The sequence below is a fragment of the Dermacentor variabilis genome, unplaced genomic scaffold (genome assembly GCF_050947875.1).
Source record: "Dermacentor variabilis isolate Ectoservices unplaced genomic scaffold, ASM5094787v1 scaffold_24, whole genome shotgun sequence".
NCBI classification, from domain to species: Eukaryota; Metazoa; Arthropoda; class Arachnida; order Ixodida; family Ixodidae; genus Dermacentor; species Dermacentor variabilis.
This window is the reverse complement of record NW_027460412.1, coordinates 1,114,851-1,135,611: the sequence shown is the minus strand read 5'-3', so window position 1 is coordinate 1,135,611 and position 20,761 is coordinate 1,114,851. Positions and strand designations below refer to the sequence as shown.

General features: G+C 47.7%; 1 protein-coding gene across 7 annotated transcripts in view; it reads right to left on the bottom strand.

The window, feature by feature from the left end:
- Nucleotides 1-20,761, bottom strand: part of DCTN4-p62 (dynactin subunit 4) — a 446,441-nt gene that overhangs the window by 24,511 nt on the left and 401,169 nt on the right. For 5 of the 7 annotated variants that reach the window (XM_075678497.1, XM_075678492.1, XM_075678498.1 and 2 more), the window contains one exon: nt 14,247-14,322. In XM_075678497.1, the coding sequence (XP_075534612.1) occupies nt 14,247-14,322 (76 nt within the window). Of the gene's footprint in view, nt 1-686; nt 923-14,246; nt 14,323-20,761 lie in introns of those variants that run through there. The other 2 variants (XM_075678493.1, XM_075678495.1) reach the window with 2 other exon arrangements.

Below are 20,761 nucleotides of genomic sequence, written 5' to 3'. Positions count from 1 at the left end.
GCAATCGCGGAAGGTGACTTAGTTAGCAAGCCGTCAATTGTATTAACAGATAAAGAACTTGTTTTTCTAACGTCACACATGCGCAAGGAGGCGGTCATGGTTCCTTTGATTTTTGAATGTGTACTCATGCTGGCTTCGTACTTTGGAGGGGACACTTTTGTCTTGGCGTCTTGGTATATGTGCTTGTTACTTAAAATAAAAATCAGTTGGACGTCAGAACTGGCTTTTGTCGTTCTTTCTGTCGCTCTGTCTATGTGTACGCATTGCAAGTGATGTTTACAGAGGTCGGAACAGATGTTTTTGGAAAAATGTTTGGTACAACTTTTTCAAAAAGGGCTTCAAAATTCTTGGCACCAACTGCGCGAACACCTTCGTGCCACTGCCCGCACATTCTGTTATGTTTGGAGTGAACGTCTCGGTAACACAAGTGGAAAAAGCGAGTTTTATTTTGCTTGCATCATTTTTATATGCTACTGTGGTGACATCACGGTGACAGGCAATATATTATCGCTCAAGGTGGCGTCCAAAGATATGCTTCCTGCTGTCGGTTGGTGAAACGCCTGCATGACGCAGCGTATCTCCCCTTTTTACCGAATGAGCCTTTGAGGTGGCCGCGGTTGCCTGGTGGACCGGCAAAGCGGCTGTGGCTCGGGGGGGGGGGGGGGGTGCAATCCCGCCGGAGCGAGGTTTGCCATGCCGGCTGGCTTGGGTGAGGTTTGGTCAGTGGTGGCGGATGCTGTGGCACAAGCTGGCTGTTTCATGTCAGAGTCCTTAGGGGTGCGCCGTCGCAGTTGGTTCAAATGACGATGTTGCTTGCCGTTCGGCGAGGACACAGTCGCCATCTGAGCCCCTTGGGTGCTTGTGACAACTCCAGGCAACCATCTCGGCCGGCAGTGGAAACTTCTGAGCCACACTGGCTGTCCTGCAAAGAACAGCATGGTAGATGAGCACATATCAAAGTGCCGTTCACCGCCTGTACTTGGAAGGTGTCCGTCGGTAGCGGAATAAAAATCGACTGAGGCAGTTAATGAAGCTGTTCCCTTGAGCTTTTTGAAGGCCTTCCTTGACCGTGCGGACCGCGTGTTCCGCCAGCCCATTCGACTGCGGGTGGTAAGGCGCCGTCATTCACATGGTTGATCCCGTTCATTTTTACAAACTTCTTAAACTCTGCTGAGACAAATTGAGGCCCATTATCTGAAACCAATGTATGGGGCAATCCGAACTTGGCAGATATGGCCCTTAACGCTTCCAAGATGGATCCAGATGTCGTACTCCGCATCGGTACGGCCTCTAGCCACTTTATCTCGGCATCCACGATCACCAGCAGCATGTGTCCCTCGACAGGGCCTGCGAAGTCAATGTGCACCCGAGACCATTTCCAGGCTGTTTCAGGCCACGGTGGCGGTATCTGCACAGGAGGCATCGTACTGGATTGTGCACAGGTCTGGCATTCGCGTACCATCCTCTCGATGTCGGCATCCAGCCCTGTCTACCAAAAAATGGTCCGCGCAAGGTTTTTCATCGCAGCCATTCCTGGGTGTTTCAAGAAGGAGCCTCAGAAGACCTCCGGCAGCCGCTGACGGCAAGACTATTCTATGGCCCCAGTAAATGAGATCATGACTTACAGTCAACTTACACTTCTTCTGAAAGAACAGCCAGAACCGCCCCTCTCTCTGTCTCCTCCCGGTAGGTTGGTTAGCCCTGCAGGATCCATTTCCACACTTGCAGTAGGGTCACGGATAGGGTCACGGATAGGGTCACGGATAGGGTCATGGATGGTTAGAGCCGCCAACTCTTCAGCACAGATGGATGCCGCATTCACAGTCTCAGTGTGTAATACATACTCGGGCGCGTCTTCCTGTTCTTTATTGGGCTACAACAGGGAAATAGGGAGTCGGCTGAAGGCATCGGCGTACACGTTTTCGGATCCCTTACGATAGACCAGGCTGTACCGATATCCTTCCAACAGCAGGACCTAACGTTGAATGCGGGCAGTGGATATTGGCGGAATCGTCTTGTCTATGATGAACAGTCATGTTAATGGTTTATGGTCTGTTACCAGCTTGAAGCTGGTAACAGACCATAAACTAATGCTATTCACAGTGTGTTTACAGTAGGTATTCAGAGACCTGGATTGGGGAGAATTGGGCATAAGAGTTAATGGAGAATACCTTAGTAACTTGCGATTCGCTGATGATATTGCCTTGCTTAGTAACTCAGGGGACCAACTGCAATGCTTGCTCACTGACCTGGAGATGCAAAGCCGAAGGGTGGGTCTAAAAATTAATCTGCAGAAAACTAAAGTAACGTTTAACAGTCTCGGAAGAGAACAGCAGTTTACGATAGGTAGTGAGGCACTGGAAGTGGTAAGGGAATACATCTACTTAGGACAGGTAGTGACTGCGGATCCGGCTCATGAGACTGAATTAATCAGAAGAATAAGAATGGGCTGGGGTGCGTTTGGCAGGCTTTCTCAGATCATGAACAGCAGGTTGTCATTATGCCACAAGAGAAAAGTTTATAACAGCTGAGTCTTACCAGTACCCACATACGGGGCAGAAACCTGGAGCCTTACGAAAAGGGTTTTACATAAATTGAGGACGACGCAACGAGCTATGGAAAGAAGAATGATAGGTGTAACGTTAAGGGATAAGACAAGAGCAGATTGGGTGGGGGAACAAACGCGAGTTTATGATATCTTGGTTGAAATCACGAAAAAGAAATGGGCATGGGCAGGACACGTAATGAGGAGGGAAAATGGTCATTAAGAGTTACGGAATGGATTCCAAGGGAAGGGAAGCGCAGCAGATGGCGGCAGAAAGTTAGGTGGGCGGATGAGATTAAGGAGTTTGCAGGGACAACATGGCCACAATTAGTACATGACCGGGGTAGTTGGAGAAGTATGGGAGAGGCCTTTGCCCTGCATTGGGCGTAACCAGGCTGATGATGATGATGATGACCAGCTTGAAGTGGTTTCCATACAGGTACTATACTCTAAACCTCGTCATGCCAAACATGAGAGTGAGGGCCTCCTCCTCTAGCTGCGAATAGTTCTGCTTGGCTTTCGTTAAGGTTCGTGACCTAAATCCTATAGGGTAGTCAACGCCGCCGACTCAATGCAACACTGCTCACAGACATACTGTTGACATGTCAGACTCTAAACGAAGGGGCTTGTTTGGGTAAAAATGCAGAAGTTTTGCATTCTTCACTGCCTTCTTGGCTGCTTCGGAAGCAGTCTGCTGCTGTTTGCCCCAGAACCATTTCACACCCTTTGCCAACAATGCATATAAGGGCGCCAGTAAAGTTGACACATGTGGCAAGAACTTGTAATTTAAAAGGCCGAAGAATGATTTTGGTTCACTCACCGTGGTGGGTCATGGGGCGTCGAGCAGCACAGCTATGTTATCGCCTTTAGAGCATAGGCCGTTGCTATCAGTACAGTGGCCGAGAAACGTAACTTGCTCCTGCCGGAACTTGCATTTCTCATGCCTCAGACGCAGGCTGTGTTCCCTCAGATATTGTAGCACTCGCTCCGGGTTCTCGTAGTCGTTCGCCTTCTCAGCTACAGTAATGTCGTCTAGATACACCTGCGCCCCGGGGATACCATTGAGCATGGCTTCCATGCGTTGCTGAAAAATTGCCGGTGCTGAAGACACCCCGAAGGCCAGCCTGTTGAAACAGCGTAGACCCTTGTGAGTGATCAGAACGGTTAGCTTCTTCGAGTCTTCGTCCAGGGGCAGCTGATTATAAGCGTTCAGCAAATCCAATGCGCTTCAATCCGTGGCAGCGGATATTGCTCCATAAGGGTCGCAGCATTCACTATAAGACGGAAGTCGCTGCACAAGCGCAGCCGCCCATCCCTTTTTGACTATGGGCACGATGGGTGCGGCCCTTCGGAAGATGCCACCGGTGATAACTCTTCGTTGACTAGCCTTTCTATCTCTTCCGACCGCACTTGCTTGAGTGCATACGGCACCGTCCGAGCTTTACAAAACCGGGGCCTGGCATCTTCTCTGATGGTCCGGTGGACCGGTGGCCCTCGGAGCAAACCCAGATCCGGAGCGAAGACGTCATACTTTGATAACAAAGTGTCCAATCACAGTCTGTAGTGTCAGTTTGTATGCATGTCACCGCATTTTCAGTGAGTACCGGCACACCTGCCGTATTGAAGCTTTGGCTAGTGCCACGGCCTCAAAGCGTCGGTCCCGGACAATCAAGAATGACCAGTTCGGCCTGAATTGTCGCGCCACACATGGTCACATCGAGTTGCAATTTCCCAGCAATACGAAATGGGCCCTTGAAACATGACAGCTTCATTGTTGTTGCCTGCAGAGGTGGCCACTTGCCTCGACGTTGCTCAAACATGGCCGGCGGAATCACGCTCACAAGTGACCCCGTGTCTACCAACATTGTGAGCGGCACTCCATTCCAACTTATTTGGCGAAGAATAGGCTTAACATGAATGCTGTTCGTTGCTTGATGCCCAATCAGCATGTACAAAGCTTCGCAGTCCTCAGAACTATCTTGCCGGCTTAGTGCCTTAGTGCCTTTATCTGATGATCTACACATTCGAGGTAAGTGGCCGCATTTCTGGCACCGATAGCACGCTGTTCTGAGATGACGACAATCAACTGCTTGGTGTGAGGATGCACCACATCGGGTGCAAGGGCGGTGCTCATCGCGAAGTTGCCCGCTTAGTCTCCTAGACTTCGGACATGAGTGGGCCGACCGGACAAAATTAGCTGTGTCGTCATCCAGGGAGGGTAGTTTCTGCATGTGCTGCGCGTTTTCTGTAGCGGCCTCAGCAGAAATTGCGAAGTCTTCTGCTTCCTTCAACCATAGGGAACTGCGGTTCAGCAATAGGCGTCTTACGTCTTCGTACCGAGCACCACATACTACGCAGTCCCGCAGTATGTGGTGCAGCATGTTGCCAAAATTGCAGCCTTCGGCCATGCAACAAAGTGCGGCTACAAAATCCCGAACTCTCACCTTCTGCCTGTGTGTGCGTGAAAAACCAGCAACTGGCTGCTGTTTCATTGACTAGCGGGTCGCAGTGACTCTGTAGATGCTTGACGACATCGCTGTAGGTGAGGTCGTTCACGCTTTTGGGGTGGCATCATCCCTGAAGTACCTTGACAGCGCTGTTGGACAGACCGCCCACCAGCAGGGCTCGTTGTTTTGCTGTAGCATAATTTCTTGCCCTTGAAAGTAGGTTTCTAAGCATACCTTATAGGCGAACTAGCCTCCTTCCTCTTCGGTGAACGTGGCGGCTTGCCCCCAACACCATCGCTGCCCGTTTCAGTAGACGCACTTCAAGCATTCCCCTACTGTGTCGATTCATGCCTCGTCGCCACTGTTGTGTTTCAAGTGAACGTCACGGTAACACAAGTGAAAAAAAGCGAGTTTTATTTTACGTGCATTGTTTTTATATGCTACTGCGGTGACGTCACCGTGATAGCCAGCATCTTGTCGCTCGAGGTGGCGTCCTGAGATATGCTTCCTGCTGTCGGTTGAGGACACGCTTGAATATGCTTGTATTGCTTGCACTGCTTGTATATGCCTTATTTTGTCTGTTCTACACTGCGGCAGCGCTGTTATCTTGTATTGTTTGTCTTGAAACAACCCTGTAACGGCCTTCGGCCAACAGTATTGTTAAATGACGCAGCATGTTCCTCACCGTCTTCTTTCACAGCTGGCTCCGTTGTGTAAAAAACTATCACCATCAGCAATTGCTCAAGCATCGTCGTCTTCCACAGCTGGCTCGTTGGCACCCCTCGGTGCTACCATGTGAACATGCTCGTGACACTGTTCACCCGTTTTTCGTCTTCTTCTTCCACAGCTGGCTTTGTTGCCGCTCATCATTCCAGCGTAGAATTTCACTTCTCTTCTGTCCTCGTAATGGCAAGGCCGCGTTTATCGGGATATGAGCCATTGCTTAAGGGCGTAGGAGCCATTCATTGTCTTATGTGATGAGTGAGTGAGTGCGAACTTTATTTAGGTCCCGAGGAGAAAGAATTAAATCGATGAGGCGGCTCCACCCAGGTCGGGGCCGGTAGACCTTCGACGATGGCCGGGGCTGGACAGCCTTGAGCTGACCGATGAGCTCTGTCCTTCTGAGTGCAGAGTTCCAGGAGGACTGGTCAGGAAAGTCCGTGTCCGCGTTGGCAGGGCACAGCCAGAGCATGTGTTCGAAGTTGTTGTATTTGTGGCCGCAGTGTGGGCATGCAGTAGAAAGGTCTGGATTGATCCTGCTTAGTGTCGTTGGTGTGATGTATGTTCTAGCTTTTTCGAGCTTTGGGTGAGGAGGAGGAAAAATTCTTCGTCCTAGCCTATGATTTGAAGTGATTTCATGGTATGACACAAGCGGGTCTTTGTTGTCTAGGCCCCTCCAGGCTGGGTCGAAGTGAGGGGGCTTGCCGCAGACGCGGAACGCGAGTTCTCGCGCCAGTTGGTGTGCCTACTCGTTCGGATTACAGTCAGGACGTCCGGAAATGTTTCTGTGTGGGCCGGGAACCATATGATGTGTGCGGACATGAGGTTGTAATCTCCCGTTTCTTGGAAGAAGATTTTGTTGACATCCGTAGCTGCTTTCCAAGAGACTAGGGTCGCTAAGAAGGTTCTAATGGCTGTTCTGGAGTCCGAGTAAATGACAAAGGCTCCTTTGCAGCTTCGAAGGACCACCGCGATGGCCATTTCTTCTGCCTCATGAGTGAAGTTGGTAACTACCGCGGCTGCATTGACGAGCGAGCCATGGGTGTACACCACAGAAATCGCGTGGCGCCTCGATTGCAATATCTGGCCGTGTCAACGAAGAGGGCTTTCGGTCGTTATGTTTGATGTCGAGGATTGCCTTGGCTCTCGCTCTTTTCCCCCTTTAGTTGTGGGTCGGGTGTATGTTTCTCGTGATTGGATCAACTGTTATTGCCCTCCTGGCATTTGTGCATAGTTGCAGCTTCTCTGGTGGCATGAAGAAGGGCTGCATGCATGCTTCTAGAAAGATCTCGGTGCCTGCCCTTGTGAGTGAGAGCAGAATAATTTGGGCGTTTCACTGTGTCTCAAAGACTTCGGCTGCCATGTTGTTCATCCCCAGTTCGAGAAGGCGTTCCCTGCTAGTGTTTTTAGGGAGGCTTAGGACCTTTTTAATCCTGTTCTGATCAGTGTGTCGATTTTGTTTAGCTCCGTCTCCTTCCAGTTGAGGAAGGGGGCGACGTAGGTTACGCGGCTGATGAGGGAGGCGTGAAATGCTTTCATGAGGTTGTCCTCTTTCAGTCCGTCCCTTGTGCTGGCAAACCATGATATGACCCTGGTGAAGTTGAGGGTGCTGTTTTCAATGCGTTTTCCTGCCTCCACATTGTCCCTGCTGTAACCCCCAATGACCATGCCCAGGACCTTGATTATGTTACACCTGGGGATACTTTCTCCGTCCCAGGTGTGTACGTGAACGGGGATGGAGCTAAGGAGTTGTCTGTCCCTGTGGCCTTGTTTGCACAGGAGGAGCTCTGATTTGCTGGGGGAGAGCTTCAGTCCCGTGTTTGTAAGGAAAGCTTCCGTGGAGTCCAGAGCTTGCTGTAGGTTCTGCTCCAGAGTGCCTAGCGAGCCGGTCGCAGACGAAATGGTGATGTCGTCCACATAAATCCCGTGCCCTACTCCAGAGACTTTGGAGAGTTTGTTGGAGAGATCGTGCATTGTAATGTTGAAAAGAAGCGGCGAAAGAACTGATGCTTGCAGCGTGCGGATGTTGCAGAGCCTGTGCTTTGTACTTCTGATTTGTCCAACGTTTATGATGGCCATTCGGTTAGCCAAGAACGATCTTACAAAGTTGTGGAAATTTACTCAAAGATTTAAAGAGGAGATTTCGTTGAGGATGTGTTCGTGCCTGGCCATGTCGAACGTTGGTTATTAAATGTGACGAACACATTTAATAACAGAGGTGATACACGAATGTGTATGCGTGCCTATATTGTCACGATGACCACAGATCAGCACAATATGTTCGTACTGTTCGTACCTTTGTTCAAAATTCTGAGTCACCTCTGTGTCGTGCACTAAACAGCTTCGCTGGCCATCCACTTTCACAGAGTGGAATGGCTCATGAATTTTTTGTTGTTTGTTTTAGGTAGTGCATATAGCCTGCATTCACCACAATTTCATTCGCTGGAGTGCTTGCTGTATGCATAGGGCAACACAGCACTTCAGAACCTCAAAGCATAAAACGGACAGCCAAGGGCTCTTTATCTGGCTCACTAATGTTTGGGATATGAAATGGTAAATCGCTTGGTCACCTTATGTCCTGGGTCTTTATCTTCAATTTGATCCTGTGGCCGCAGCCTCAACTGCTACTGGTTCAGCAGAGCATAGTTGGAAGTTGCAAGCAAGGTTTCTGGTGTCCTTGTCATGACATATCTAGACGCACATGGATAAAAAACAACCCTGTGTTCACTGTGCAGGAGTGACGACAAAGTGTGTAATACTTGTCGTGCATGCTGGTGTTCTGTGTTGCTGCTCGGTGTTCATGGCCTGCCAGTTCTTGCGGGTGCCTGGTCCAGAGAACCACATTCTTCTTGACCCACCAAGGGCTTGTGTTCCTATTGGGCAACTGGTCCAAGAAACCAGGTGAGGTGCCCAGGCCACTGCGGCGACTAGCCTTCCTGCCTGTGGTAAAAGCAGTAGCTGCAGCTACTGCAGAACTACTGTTACTGTCATTACAGCCATTACTACTGCTGCAAGACTTGCCATGCCATAGGCAAACCCACAGTGATATTGTTTGAAAGCTATTCAGCACTTTAGGACCAGGATATTGAACTCTAAGCATCAATGGGTTCCACAGCAAAGAAACGCACGGAGAGAGACATATTGTGCTAGGATAGGCACTGTACCATATAAAGTGGAATATAAGCCAAGATGTTTTCTTGAAAAGAGCAAGCTAAACCCCCCCTCCTATATAATGGTCTTTAGCAGAAAGCGAATCATCGTCTTGGACCCTACGACATGCATGTCGGTGAATGCATAGCCAAAGTCATATCCATATCGAAGACGATTGGTGGCACTTTTTTTCTTGCCACAGTGTCTCCTAGTGTGCGCTCTACCTATCAATATAAAGCGCAACTTTTTCTTATCTGATAGTTGATGAGTAGCAGCACAGAATTTTCAACAGCGCTCAAGATGGAAGTTGTAGACTTTGCCGAAGCAACGGCAACATGGCCGCTTAACTCCAGTTTGTAATTCCTGAAAAAAAAGGCATGCAATATTGATGGGCACAAAAAGGAAACTGCTGGCACGAAATCCACATAGAACGTCATCTCATGAATGTCGAATTGACAACGCACTTTCAGACTTTGTGTGGGAGCTCGCTACCGGTGACAATGCCATGAAGAAAATAAATTCGCTTTGGTGACTTTTTAAAATCTTTTTTTTTTCACTTGAAGATAACGGGTCAACTTATAGTACTACTCAACCTATACAGGGTGTCCCACGTAACTTGAGCCAAACATTAAAAATATACAAGTGCCACGTAGCTGGACACAACCAAGGAACCAAGGTGTTTGCTGTCGTTTGGAGATACTCCAATACTGTTTTTTATTTTGCCTAATTAGATAATTAGTCTTAATTATTCAACTTCTAAAATATTATACTAGATGAAAAGTGTCAATGAAAAAATTGTAGAGCAACATGAAATACTACAGATACAGCTTTCTGTTGCTCGATATGTGCTACATAAAAATGTTTTTCATAGTGTGAAAGAAGCCTACGAATACATACAAAGTGCCTCGAGTGGCCAGTCATGCAGCAATGTTGCATGTATTTGTATGAAGTCGACCGCTTATTCCTTGCATAGGGGCCTTAAACGAAAATAAAATCGTATTTTTTATGCATTTGTTTTTTTCGGACACTCCGAAGTTCGGACTTATTAACATTCCCCTGCAGTCTGAATTATCAGTCGTCGACTGTATAGTAAAAAGTTACTTTGCCAGAATATTGCAGTGTACACAGCCAATGTACAGGGTCAGCTTGAAGATGGTGACACAGATGGCATTAAAGGGACACTAAAAGCAAACATTAAGTCAAGCTAAAGCGACAAATTAATGCTCGATGACACCTAAGCCATCAATATTATCGCAAACAATGTTTTGGTAATCGAGAAATTGAGGTAAATGCAGGATACGATTTCTAACTAACCGGGGACATTCAAAAACTAGCTCATTGATGAAGGCATTGTCATTGACGCGACAGCGTTAAGGAGCTCGTGTCGCAGAAAAGCAGTTGTCGTCGGTGTCGGCGTCCGCGGCGTTGGCCGTGAGCGATAAATCCCAGAAGGCACTTTATAAATAAAAAAACATCTTGCAAGATGGGCTGGTGGGAATCGAACCAGGGTCTCCAGAGTGTGAGACGGAGACGCTACCACTCAGCCACGAGTTCGTCCCTTCAAAACCGGACAAAATCGCCTCTAGTGAATGCGGTGTTGCCTTAGAAACGTGCCGTAGAAAGCTATACTGCGGTGTATATCGGTAATTATGAGCATGTAACTTACAGAAGTCGGAGTTTCACGAGTAGCGAAGTACGTTTCCGCTAAACTTCTGCGCTCTGCGCACACGCAGAGCCATCTTGCGGCAAACACAGAAGACCCCCTCCTCGCAATGTACGGCGCAGCCCCGACACGTGGCGCGCCACTCGCCCCATGACCGCGTCCGCCTTCATGGCGCGTCGGGGCCCGGCTATCTCTGCCGATCGCAATGTTTGGCTGGCGTAGCGCGTTTGAGTAGGCGGTGCGAACGGGGTGCGATAACGCTATCGCGTTCCACTCTTGAAGGCGAAGCTTAAGCGTCCTCCAGTTTTTTTCATTTGTGTCACTAATACTCCACTTCCCAATATAAAAATTGCAATTTATTATGAGATGGAAGAAAATGCTACTTGTGCAGTTCTATTCTATGTTCAGAAAAAATGGTGAGGCGTGCAGACAGGACACAAGAGAAGAGAAGTGGACAACACGAACGCCGACTATCAACTGAAGGGAACACTGAGGCGAAAAAAGAAAGAAGGCACAAAGCTCATCGGCGCAAGCTCAGGAATGGTATCACCACGTGTCAGTCGGCTACATGTGCCGGTCTGCATGAGAGAGAACTGTTAAGGCACTTAATCTCTTCCTTATTTAAAGTAATCGAAGGCTGACTCACGCACGCACTTCCACCATTATAGATATGCCATGCCTCTACCATAAGTTGCATATCTTCATTCTTGTGACAGTACAATATTGCGCATTCATCTAACTCTGGCGTGCAGTTACCAATCTTGGCAATGTAGGGAAAAATTAGAAGGCGATCCACCGGTTAACGATCTTTTATTTTCCCTTAGCCTCTGATTTATACCCCGCCCCGTTTGCCTAGAACTGGCCACAGCTAAAGGGAACTTTATAAACCACACCCATACGACAGTCAGTAAAACTGTTGTTCCTATTGTGCTTCACTGGACAAATATCCGTTCTTTTTCTGCCTTTTAGCTGCTCCTTTTTCCTCTGCACGGCAGCGCATATCTTACTTAGCTTATTGGGAGCAGTGAAAGCAACATTAACATCATATCTACTTGCCACTTTCTTAAGTCTGTGCGATACTGAATGAATGTTCGGAAAAGCCACTACTCTTTTTTTGCTATTACTGCTTTCTGTAATCACGTCCGTCCCCCTCGAAAATGACTTCTTTAGGCGTTCAGCCACAGTGGCCACTGTTACGGTAGGATAACCTGCTTCTTATAGGCGCCGGACCTGTGCTAGAAAACTGGCGCTTATTTTGTTCATGCAGGATCCGGTGAGAGAAGACTTAAGCCACGACATGGCAATTCCGTTTTTTACTACTTTGGAATGCTTGGATTTAAAGTTTAACAACGGCTTCGAAAATCTTGGGGAGTACTGTCAACAAACGTGATTTTTGTTCAAAGACCAAGGAAATGTCTAGAAACTGAATTACGTGTCGCTGAGAATTACGCGTCGTCAACCGGTGGATCGCCTTCTAATCTTTCCCTACATTGCCAAGATTGTAACTGCACACCAGAGTTAGACGAATGTGCAATATTGTCCAGGCACAAGAATGAAGATACCCGTCTTATGGTAGAGGCATGGCATATCTATAATGGTGGAAGTGCGTGCATGAGTCAACCTCCGATTACTTTCCGATTTAAACGAGCTATGGAAAGAAGAATGATAGGTGTAACGTTAAGGGATAAGAAAAGAGCACATTGGGTGAGGGAACAAACGTGAGTTAATGATACCTTAGTTGAAATCAAGAAAAAGAAATGGGCATGGGCAGGACACGTAATGAGGAGGGAAGGTAACCGATGGTCATTAAGAGTTATGGAATGGATTCCAAGGGAAGGGAAGAGTAGCAGAGGGCGGCAGAAAGTTAGGTGGGCGGATGACATTAAGAAGTTTGCAGGGACAACATGGCCACAATTAGTACATGACCGGGGTAGTTGGAGAAGCATGGCAGAGGCCTTTGCCCTGTAGTGGGCGTAACCAGGCTGATGATGATGATGACTTTACATAAGGAAGAGATTAAGAGGCTTAACAGCTATCTCTCACGTAGACCAGCACATGTACCCGACTGACACGTGGTGATACCATTCCAGAGCTTGCGCAGATGAGTTTTGCGTCTTCTTTCTTTTTTTAGCCTCAGTGCTCTGTTTAGTTGATAGTCGGCGTTCGTGTTGTCCACTTGTCTTCTCTTGTGTCCTGTCTGCACGCCTCACCTTTTTGCATAATGAATCCTTACCAACTAGCTGCGCTTTCTGTCGTTCTAAGCTTCATTTATGTTACCCTTGATAACTATAGGGTAGTTCTAGCCACCCTAACAACGACGCGGGCAGTCGAAAGGTTTTGTTATCACTTGACTCTGCACTGCCCGCGCCTTCGCGTTTCAGCAGTTTCGTTATCACGCAGTGCTGCGTTCGTTTTGCTGGCTCACGAAATTCTCACAAAATACAAGTAGCAGAGCTTTCCATGTCTATGTGATGTCGCGGGATGCCGGTCCATGCCACTTGAGCAAAAGCAGCTGCTGCAGCGATGAAACCAACACTCTGTTCTGGCTCGGTTTCTCCATGGTCGCACGTTTGCGTTTTGCACAAAAAACCGTGGCACTGTCTGCTGGACCCCGTTTTATTCATAGATGGCTGTAAAGGGCAGCGAAAGCATATGCAACGTCACCACTCCCGCGCTTGGGGGCGGGTGATTTGAATTGCGCTGAAGGTATCCACACCCTTCAGATGCAATTTGCTCTTAAATGAAGCCTTTTCTTGGCATGAAACAAGGGCTGCGAGGTTTTAGGAATGGTATTTTAACAGTCCACATTGACTTAATATTTGCCTTTAGTGTCCCTTTAAACCCATGTAAACGCCCGATGGCTACCATGCATCGTTGCATTTTTGGTGGCGCTGCTGAGCCTTGCCTGAGTGCCCACAGCAAGGTTGTGTGCCACATATTAAACGTTTCCTCAGGTGGCACACTTTACCTCAAGCCTCATTCGCCCTAGGAGCCGATTTCATCTCTTCGTCTCGCAACATCCATGGTTCATGATGCAGCTCCTTGCTGTTCAACTGTGAGCACAACAATCATGACATTTCTGGGGTACTGTGAACATTTTCAGGCTCACAATTTGAAAAACAATTTCAGGAAGCATTCCACAAGCTTTGACAAATTAAATGCTTGCGATGGCTGCACTGTGCCAAAACATTGTCTGGTAATGGCAAAAGCCTGCATGCTTCCAGAACATCCACATAAATAGAAAAATACTAAAAAAGGTTCCAGAGTCTGCCTGCAGCAGAACCACGGACTGGGCCAATTGTGTAACATATTCGCTGGAGAATGATGAAGAGGAGTGAATTCAACTGAACTGACGACGGCAATCTTACTATTTGCTTAGCGCACTGCTTCAGCAATATATGTGGTGCTCAGCCAACTTACTGCGAAAGCAGCAGGCAGATGAAAGAGCCATCATATGAAGAACTTTTTGCAATGCACGCAATGTTGTCCTCGTCTACTCTAATATTTTTCGTTTTGGCCACCGAAACAGATGCATGGACACCACCACCCTCATGGTGTGCGTGGACATCTTGAAAAAGATAAAAAGAAAGCCCTACACAATGCTCGCTTTTCTGCGTGTCTTTTAGAACCAGAGGTCTTTATTACATGAATCACTAACATGAAACAGCACAAAGTCCTGAGCAATGTAGTGCACTCAAACAAATACAGTGAAAAGACTCACAATGACAGCCTCTTCTTCAGAAGGAATAACTCGAATGTAGAAGCCTAGCCTGTTGGCTTTGCGGAACGTCACCACACTGCAATGGGATGAACACAGGGGCACCACAGTATAAGACCAAAAAAGAAATAAAGAAATGCCTCGGAAAATAGGCTGCACAGAACGCTTTCATGCGTGCCTCTTCATGACTAAACACATTGCTCAGGCTGCAGGTCAATGGCAAATAAGTCCTACACGTGTAGTGAGTAACTGCACATACAGTTGCTTTAAAAGGTGCATAAAACGGATTTCAAAACTGAATCGCCTATGAGCAAAACCATTTTCAAATAAATTTCCTATGCAGTACACTTCCAATAATTCAATTTCGATCAATTCAATTTTTCAGCGAATTGAATCCTGACCAAAGAGTCCAGTTTGTGTCCATATATATATATATATATATATATATATATATATATATATATATATATATATATATATATGAATGATTACTGCAGCATCGTGTTATTCATGCAAATTGTCATGACATACATGCCATGATAAGCATGTGTCATTGGTGTCATGACATGCAATGCACATGCATGTCTTGTCATTCATGTCATGTCATCCATGTCATGCAATTCATATCCTGATATATATCAAGTTAAATAAACCACCATAAGGGCACCATGTTATGCATTCCATTTATGTTGTGACACATTCCATGACAAATATGTCATGACGTGTGATTGATGTCATGTATGTCTATTTTGATATATTCATTTATTGAACCCTCACGGTACCGCTGTACATTGCAGGGGGGAGGGGCAAAGGTAAGAGGTAAATATGCAGGCAAATAACACATACTTGATTATATAGATACAGAAAATAAAATAAAAATAAGCAAAAGACATTTAAAAAAAGAGGTCAAGGGCAAGCAAGTGGAAGTTAATGATTAATAGAAACAAAGAATTGTCCCGCAAGTGTTAGAGAAGTAATATAATGCATGGCAAAATATGGCAAGCATATGGAAAACATGGCAAGCATGACATGCAAAATGATAACAATGGTAAACAAAAGCAAGGCAAGCATAATAAAAATGCATGGCATAGCTTATAAATACATGCAGCTTGAATATATATATGGCGGGTTTCCGAAGAACTACAGTTGAGTCTCGTTATAACGGACCCTGATTATCCGACAAAAAACTACCGTTTTATCTGAAGTCTGTAATAACCGAAACGCCTCACTTCTGAAACTTTCGTCGCGATCTCTAACAACTACTGTATTAACTCGAAAAAAATATTATGGGGTTTTACGCGACAAAACCACTTTCTGATTATGAGGCATGCCGTAGTGGAGGACTCTGGAAATTTTGACCGCCTGGGGTTCTTTAATATGCACCTAAATCTGTATTTACTAGAATCTAATGCGAACTTTTTTCCCGATAAAGCCGGTCCAAAAATTATGTGCGCGTTAGAATCGAGCACGACCCTAAATCTGCAATATCATATCGCCATCGACTCAATATGGCTGCCTCATACGTGCTTCGAGCCTAGCTGCCGGTAGTATGTGTGCTTAGGCAATGCTCCTTTGGCTTAAACTGGCGCACTGCCCGTCTTCCCGTTTTCTGCGTTTGCTCTATCAGCATGGAAGTGCCGACTGCAAAGACATGTTTATCACGATGCCACAATTAAAAGGAAAGTGATCACGTGTGCGGAGAGACTGACGGAAATTGGGCCGCATCACGGATGTTCAGAGTTTTCTAAACTTGCATGCGGGACTGGCGCAAACAGGAGATGTGTCCTACACCGACGGCTGCTAGGTACGGCATGGCCGTGCGGCCCTTATCTTGAAAGCGATCTGCAGCGGAGACAAGAATCTATGCATCTAGGCGCACCGCGCTGTGTTCTTGTCGCTGCTACTGCACTTATTCACTCCAGCATTTAGGTAGTTTCCGCGGTCAATGAGTGAAACATGTTCATGGTTGTGTGCACGTGACACCATGCTTGTTAATTTAGTTAGTAAGCAAATGTTTAAAAGCTTATATGACCGATAAAACTACTACCCTTACTTTTCGTATAGCTGTCTACTAATTTGGTATAGTAATCGATGCTTCGCCTTTCGCACGAAACTGCGACTTTTTTTATTTATCGCAACCTTAGTGCATTGTGAGTAAATCTTCATTTTTCTCAAATGAGAGAAAGTTGTATTTCTACATGAAAGAACGAGGTGCGCGGTAATGAAAAGGACTTTTCTTTCTATACGCGTCACGGCAAACAGGTGTGCGTTACAATCAAGGGCATGTTAAAATCGAGTAAATACGGTATGTTGCAAGGAGTCAGTGATGAACGTCCAAAGTAAAAAAAGAAAAGTCGCAGTGTCACCCGAAAGGAGAAGCATCGATTGCGATAGCAAATTAAGCCAGATATGCACAGCAGCAGCAGCGAGCTAATTGACCTTCACGCTGTCTCACTTCAAAGCGAGCTAAACGTCGAAAGCACAGCACATGAGCTACCGGCACTGGGCACACTTTGTCCACATCGCAGATCATTCTGAAGATGAGGCCCGCGCAGGCGGAAACTTTGTTCACATAGCAGATTGCTTTCCAGATACGGCGCCTGCGCAGGCGCGCACTTAGTCACGTTGCAGATCGCTTTCGATAGGGCGCCCATGCAGATGAGCACTTTGTCCACATCGCAGATCGCTTTCAAAATACGGCGGCTGCACGAAGCAGCAGCCGCCTGAGTAGAACCCCTAGCTCATGCCTTGTGCGTGAAAGAAGACAGCGCGTTTTCGCCCCGCCTTCTTCCCTCGCTCGTGCGATATTGAGCTGCGATCGTCAGCTGACCCTTGCAAGTCAATTGCCAGGCTGGGCTGTGGCGACACGGCGAAAGTACGTTTCATATGACAGATTTTGAAAAAAAAATTCCGCTAATTTCGTCTGCTGTAGCTGATAGTCCGTTGTAGCGCGGTGCGTTAAAACAGAACTTCGTTGCATTACTAAAATAGGTAGAACAAACTAAGGCTGAAATGTGGTCCATTATATCCAAAAGCCTATTGTACATGGGTCCGTTGTAACGAGTGTAGACTTTATTACGTCAAACTCTTGCCTTTGCTTCGAGTTGTTGATAAGTTCGACTTCGCCCTATCATCTGCTAGCCGTCTGGTTAGGTCAGACGGCAGAGCGGCTGCCGCAGAAAAGCAGCAGTCCCGGGTTCAAGTCTCGGAGCAGGACAATTTTTTCTTCAACTGCGAGGCTTTTCTTTCGAGGAACTCCATATTGGTTTCTTTTGTAGCAATTGCTACCATTGGGTGGATGTCCCATGTTCCCTTTATTAATTCTCTCCACTTGGCAGGTTTCCGCAGAACTATTACGTCAAATACATGGGATAACATATAAAAAAACATAAACAGTCAAATCCGGTTATATCAAACTCACAAAAACACCTGTCAGTTCAATACAGGGCATAATTGAATATAAGCCTGCTAGAGAACTGGATGTCATAAAAGCACATAACATTTTAAAAGCACTTTATTGATGAAACCAACTTAGTTTCGCTTGAAATAGTCCTGCATCTTCTGCTTGGGCAACTATGCGACTTGTGACAGCACGCACTTCTCCACATTGTCTAAACAGTCGGAGCAGCTGAGGTCGCAACGTTTCACATTCACGCAGAAGCGCCAGACTAGTGCACGTGCACCAATAACCTCGGAGGATGTGGGCAAAGAATTGTCGTTGCTCTCCTCCTTGTGCCCACTTGTGCTCGGTACTATGTCGGCAATGTGGTCTTCACTTTCAGGATCTCCCGGGGTCATGACACCATCACCCGCACTCACAAACTCGTCGACCCTTGATCCGTCAATGGCTTCCGGAAATTCTGACAGCTTGCATCAAACTTTGCAACAGCGGCAATGGCTTCGTTGCACTCATCAGATTTTTCAGTCATCACCAAGCATGCAGAAGCCAGTGCGTCTGGAGCAGTTTTGGTTAAACCACTTGTACACGCCCACCTCATCATCTTATACACGTCCGTACGTCCACGTTGGATGGGCACCGGGTCCACACCGAGTGACTGCAGTGTCGCTGATTCATCGGTTGCCCGACGCGCCAACTCGTCTTATGGTAGACGCGTCGACCACGGCAGTGAGTGCAGTACTGCAGCAGCCTGATGGCACAGAATAGCCGTCAACGTCAAGAAGGTTTCAGTTAGTAGGTAATGTGAGCAGAGGATTTGAGGGCAGGGTCGACAACGCAGCTTCACCTCAAGAAGCTGCAGTGCCTAGTTTTCCGGCTAGGTCCGGAAGGCGATAGGCGGCGAAGAGAAGCGGCGGGGTTGGGGGGAACGAGACTGGTGGCGTCGAGGTGAGGGCGAGCGGCTGTAGCGAAAGTTCGGAGCAGGGGCATCAGCGGCAGTGGGTTCATGGCGGGTGGTATAGAGAACAGGAGGTCCAAAGGTGGGGGAATAAGTGGCGGTGTAAGTCCGAGGAGGTAGTGGCCATCGGTTGCGGCAGTGACGGGCGACGTGGCCGATGCGACAGCAGAGGAAGCTAATCCGCCTGTCATCTAGGGTACGCCATTCGGACGGGTTGCGGCGAGATATGGCAGAAAAGGACTGTCGGGGACGATGAGGGCCGCTAGATAACTGGGGAACGCTGGGACGATACGTGGAACACACGGTGTTCAGACCCATGTTTTCAAATTCCTGTCTGACGACGGCCTGAATCATCGCAATGGTGGTTGCTGGCTGATCGGGAGGCGTCATGGAGAAGGCTTGCGAACAGGCGGCCTCGAGTTCGCGGCGAACAATACGGGTGATGTCGTCACAGGTGGTGGTCTGACGCGGTCGACCCTCACATGTCGACGTAGCAGCAGTGTTGGGTAGCCGCGCAATGTGGTGTGAGATACGGCGGCTCTTAGCCTGTTCAAGGCGACGGCATTCTTTTATAATGGCGTCGATAGTCGAGACGTTGCTGAAAACAAGCAAATTGAAAGCGTCGTCGGCGATGCCTCTTAGCACATGTGCCACTTTGTCTGCTTCGGACATATTATCGTCAGCTTTACGGCATAGAGCCAAGACGTCGAAGATGTAGGAAACGTATGGCTCCGTAGATGACTGAACACGAGACGCAAGCACCTTTCTCGCGGCAGTCTTGCGCCCAATTGGGTCGCCGAATAGTTCCCGTAGCTTTTCTTTGAAACTGTCCCAACTGGTTATTTCGTCATCATGCGTTTGGTGCCACACGCGTGGGGTGCCGCCGAGATAAAAGATGACATTGGCAAGCATAATCGTTGGGTCCCACCTGTTATTAGCACTGGCGTGTTCATAGAGCTTGATCGAGTCTTCGACATCCTGTCCCTCCACGCTAGAGAAGACACCTGGGTCACGATGTGGGGCAACCGTGACGATTGGAGCAGTCGGACAAGCCGAAGCCGTTGCAGAGGCGGCCTCATCACCGGGAGGCATGGTGACAAGCTTGGTGTGCTGACCACTTCGGAGTTCTGTGGTGAGAAGGGGGATCGCTGACCTCCACCAGAAATGTTACGTGCGGAAAGACAGACGAAAGATGCTATTTACACTGGAGCCAGGCAGCCAGGCTGACCCTCGCTCGTGCCATGGGCACCGACGAACTTCTTCGTCGTTCTCGCGGCGGCACGTCTATTGAGCATCGCTCGATGATTTCGTAATAATATCATCGACTCATGTGATCACCTTATCTGTACAGAGCCGCGACTTATTTTTCGTCATGAAGCGGAATCTTCCGCGAACAAAGAAGTTACTCAGAAGTGGTGGAGATTGCTCCTTGTTCCCCAGGCCCTTTCACCATTTCTCCCTGGAGCTCCGCTCGGGTCGTCGCATCAACCCGCCTGCAATATCCAGTCAAGACCCACCCTGTACAGCTGACGTCACCGTCTCTGCCCAGCCTTCTTCCGTCTAGAGAATCAACAGCTGTCAGCGTGACCCCCAATTATTCAAAAGCTTACGCGGTGAAGACGTCGAAGACTGGCTTGATAACTACGATCAACTCAGCAACTACAATAGGCGGGACAATTCTCATAACCTTCGCAACGTCCCTTTCTACCTCTCTAGTGTCGCTAGAACTTGGTTCTTAAACTATGAGCCCGACTTCCCTGACTGAACCACTTTCATGCAGCAGTTTTGTGCTATTTTTGGCGTTCCTGCTATTCGCAATGAAATCACAAGACCAGCGTGTTCAATTTTCCGGGGAGTCGTACACATCTTTCACTGAAGATGTCGTTGCCCTGTGCAGGTGTGTAAACTCCACTATGTCCGAAAGCAACTGCATCCCTCACATCATCAAGGAAATTAAGACTACTGGCTTCAACACCCTGCTACACAGAACCCTACCACTGTACCAGATATCATCACAATGTACCAGTGCCTTGAGGAACTGCAATCCTTCCGCATTCATATAGATGCGTACCATAATACATGAGGAACTTCTCGTGCAATGCTCTTCCTGTGCTTCTGGCGCAATCACTTCCCATTCCACAACCGGCTTGCGTGCGATCATTA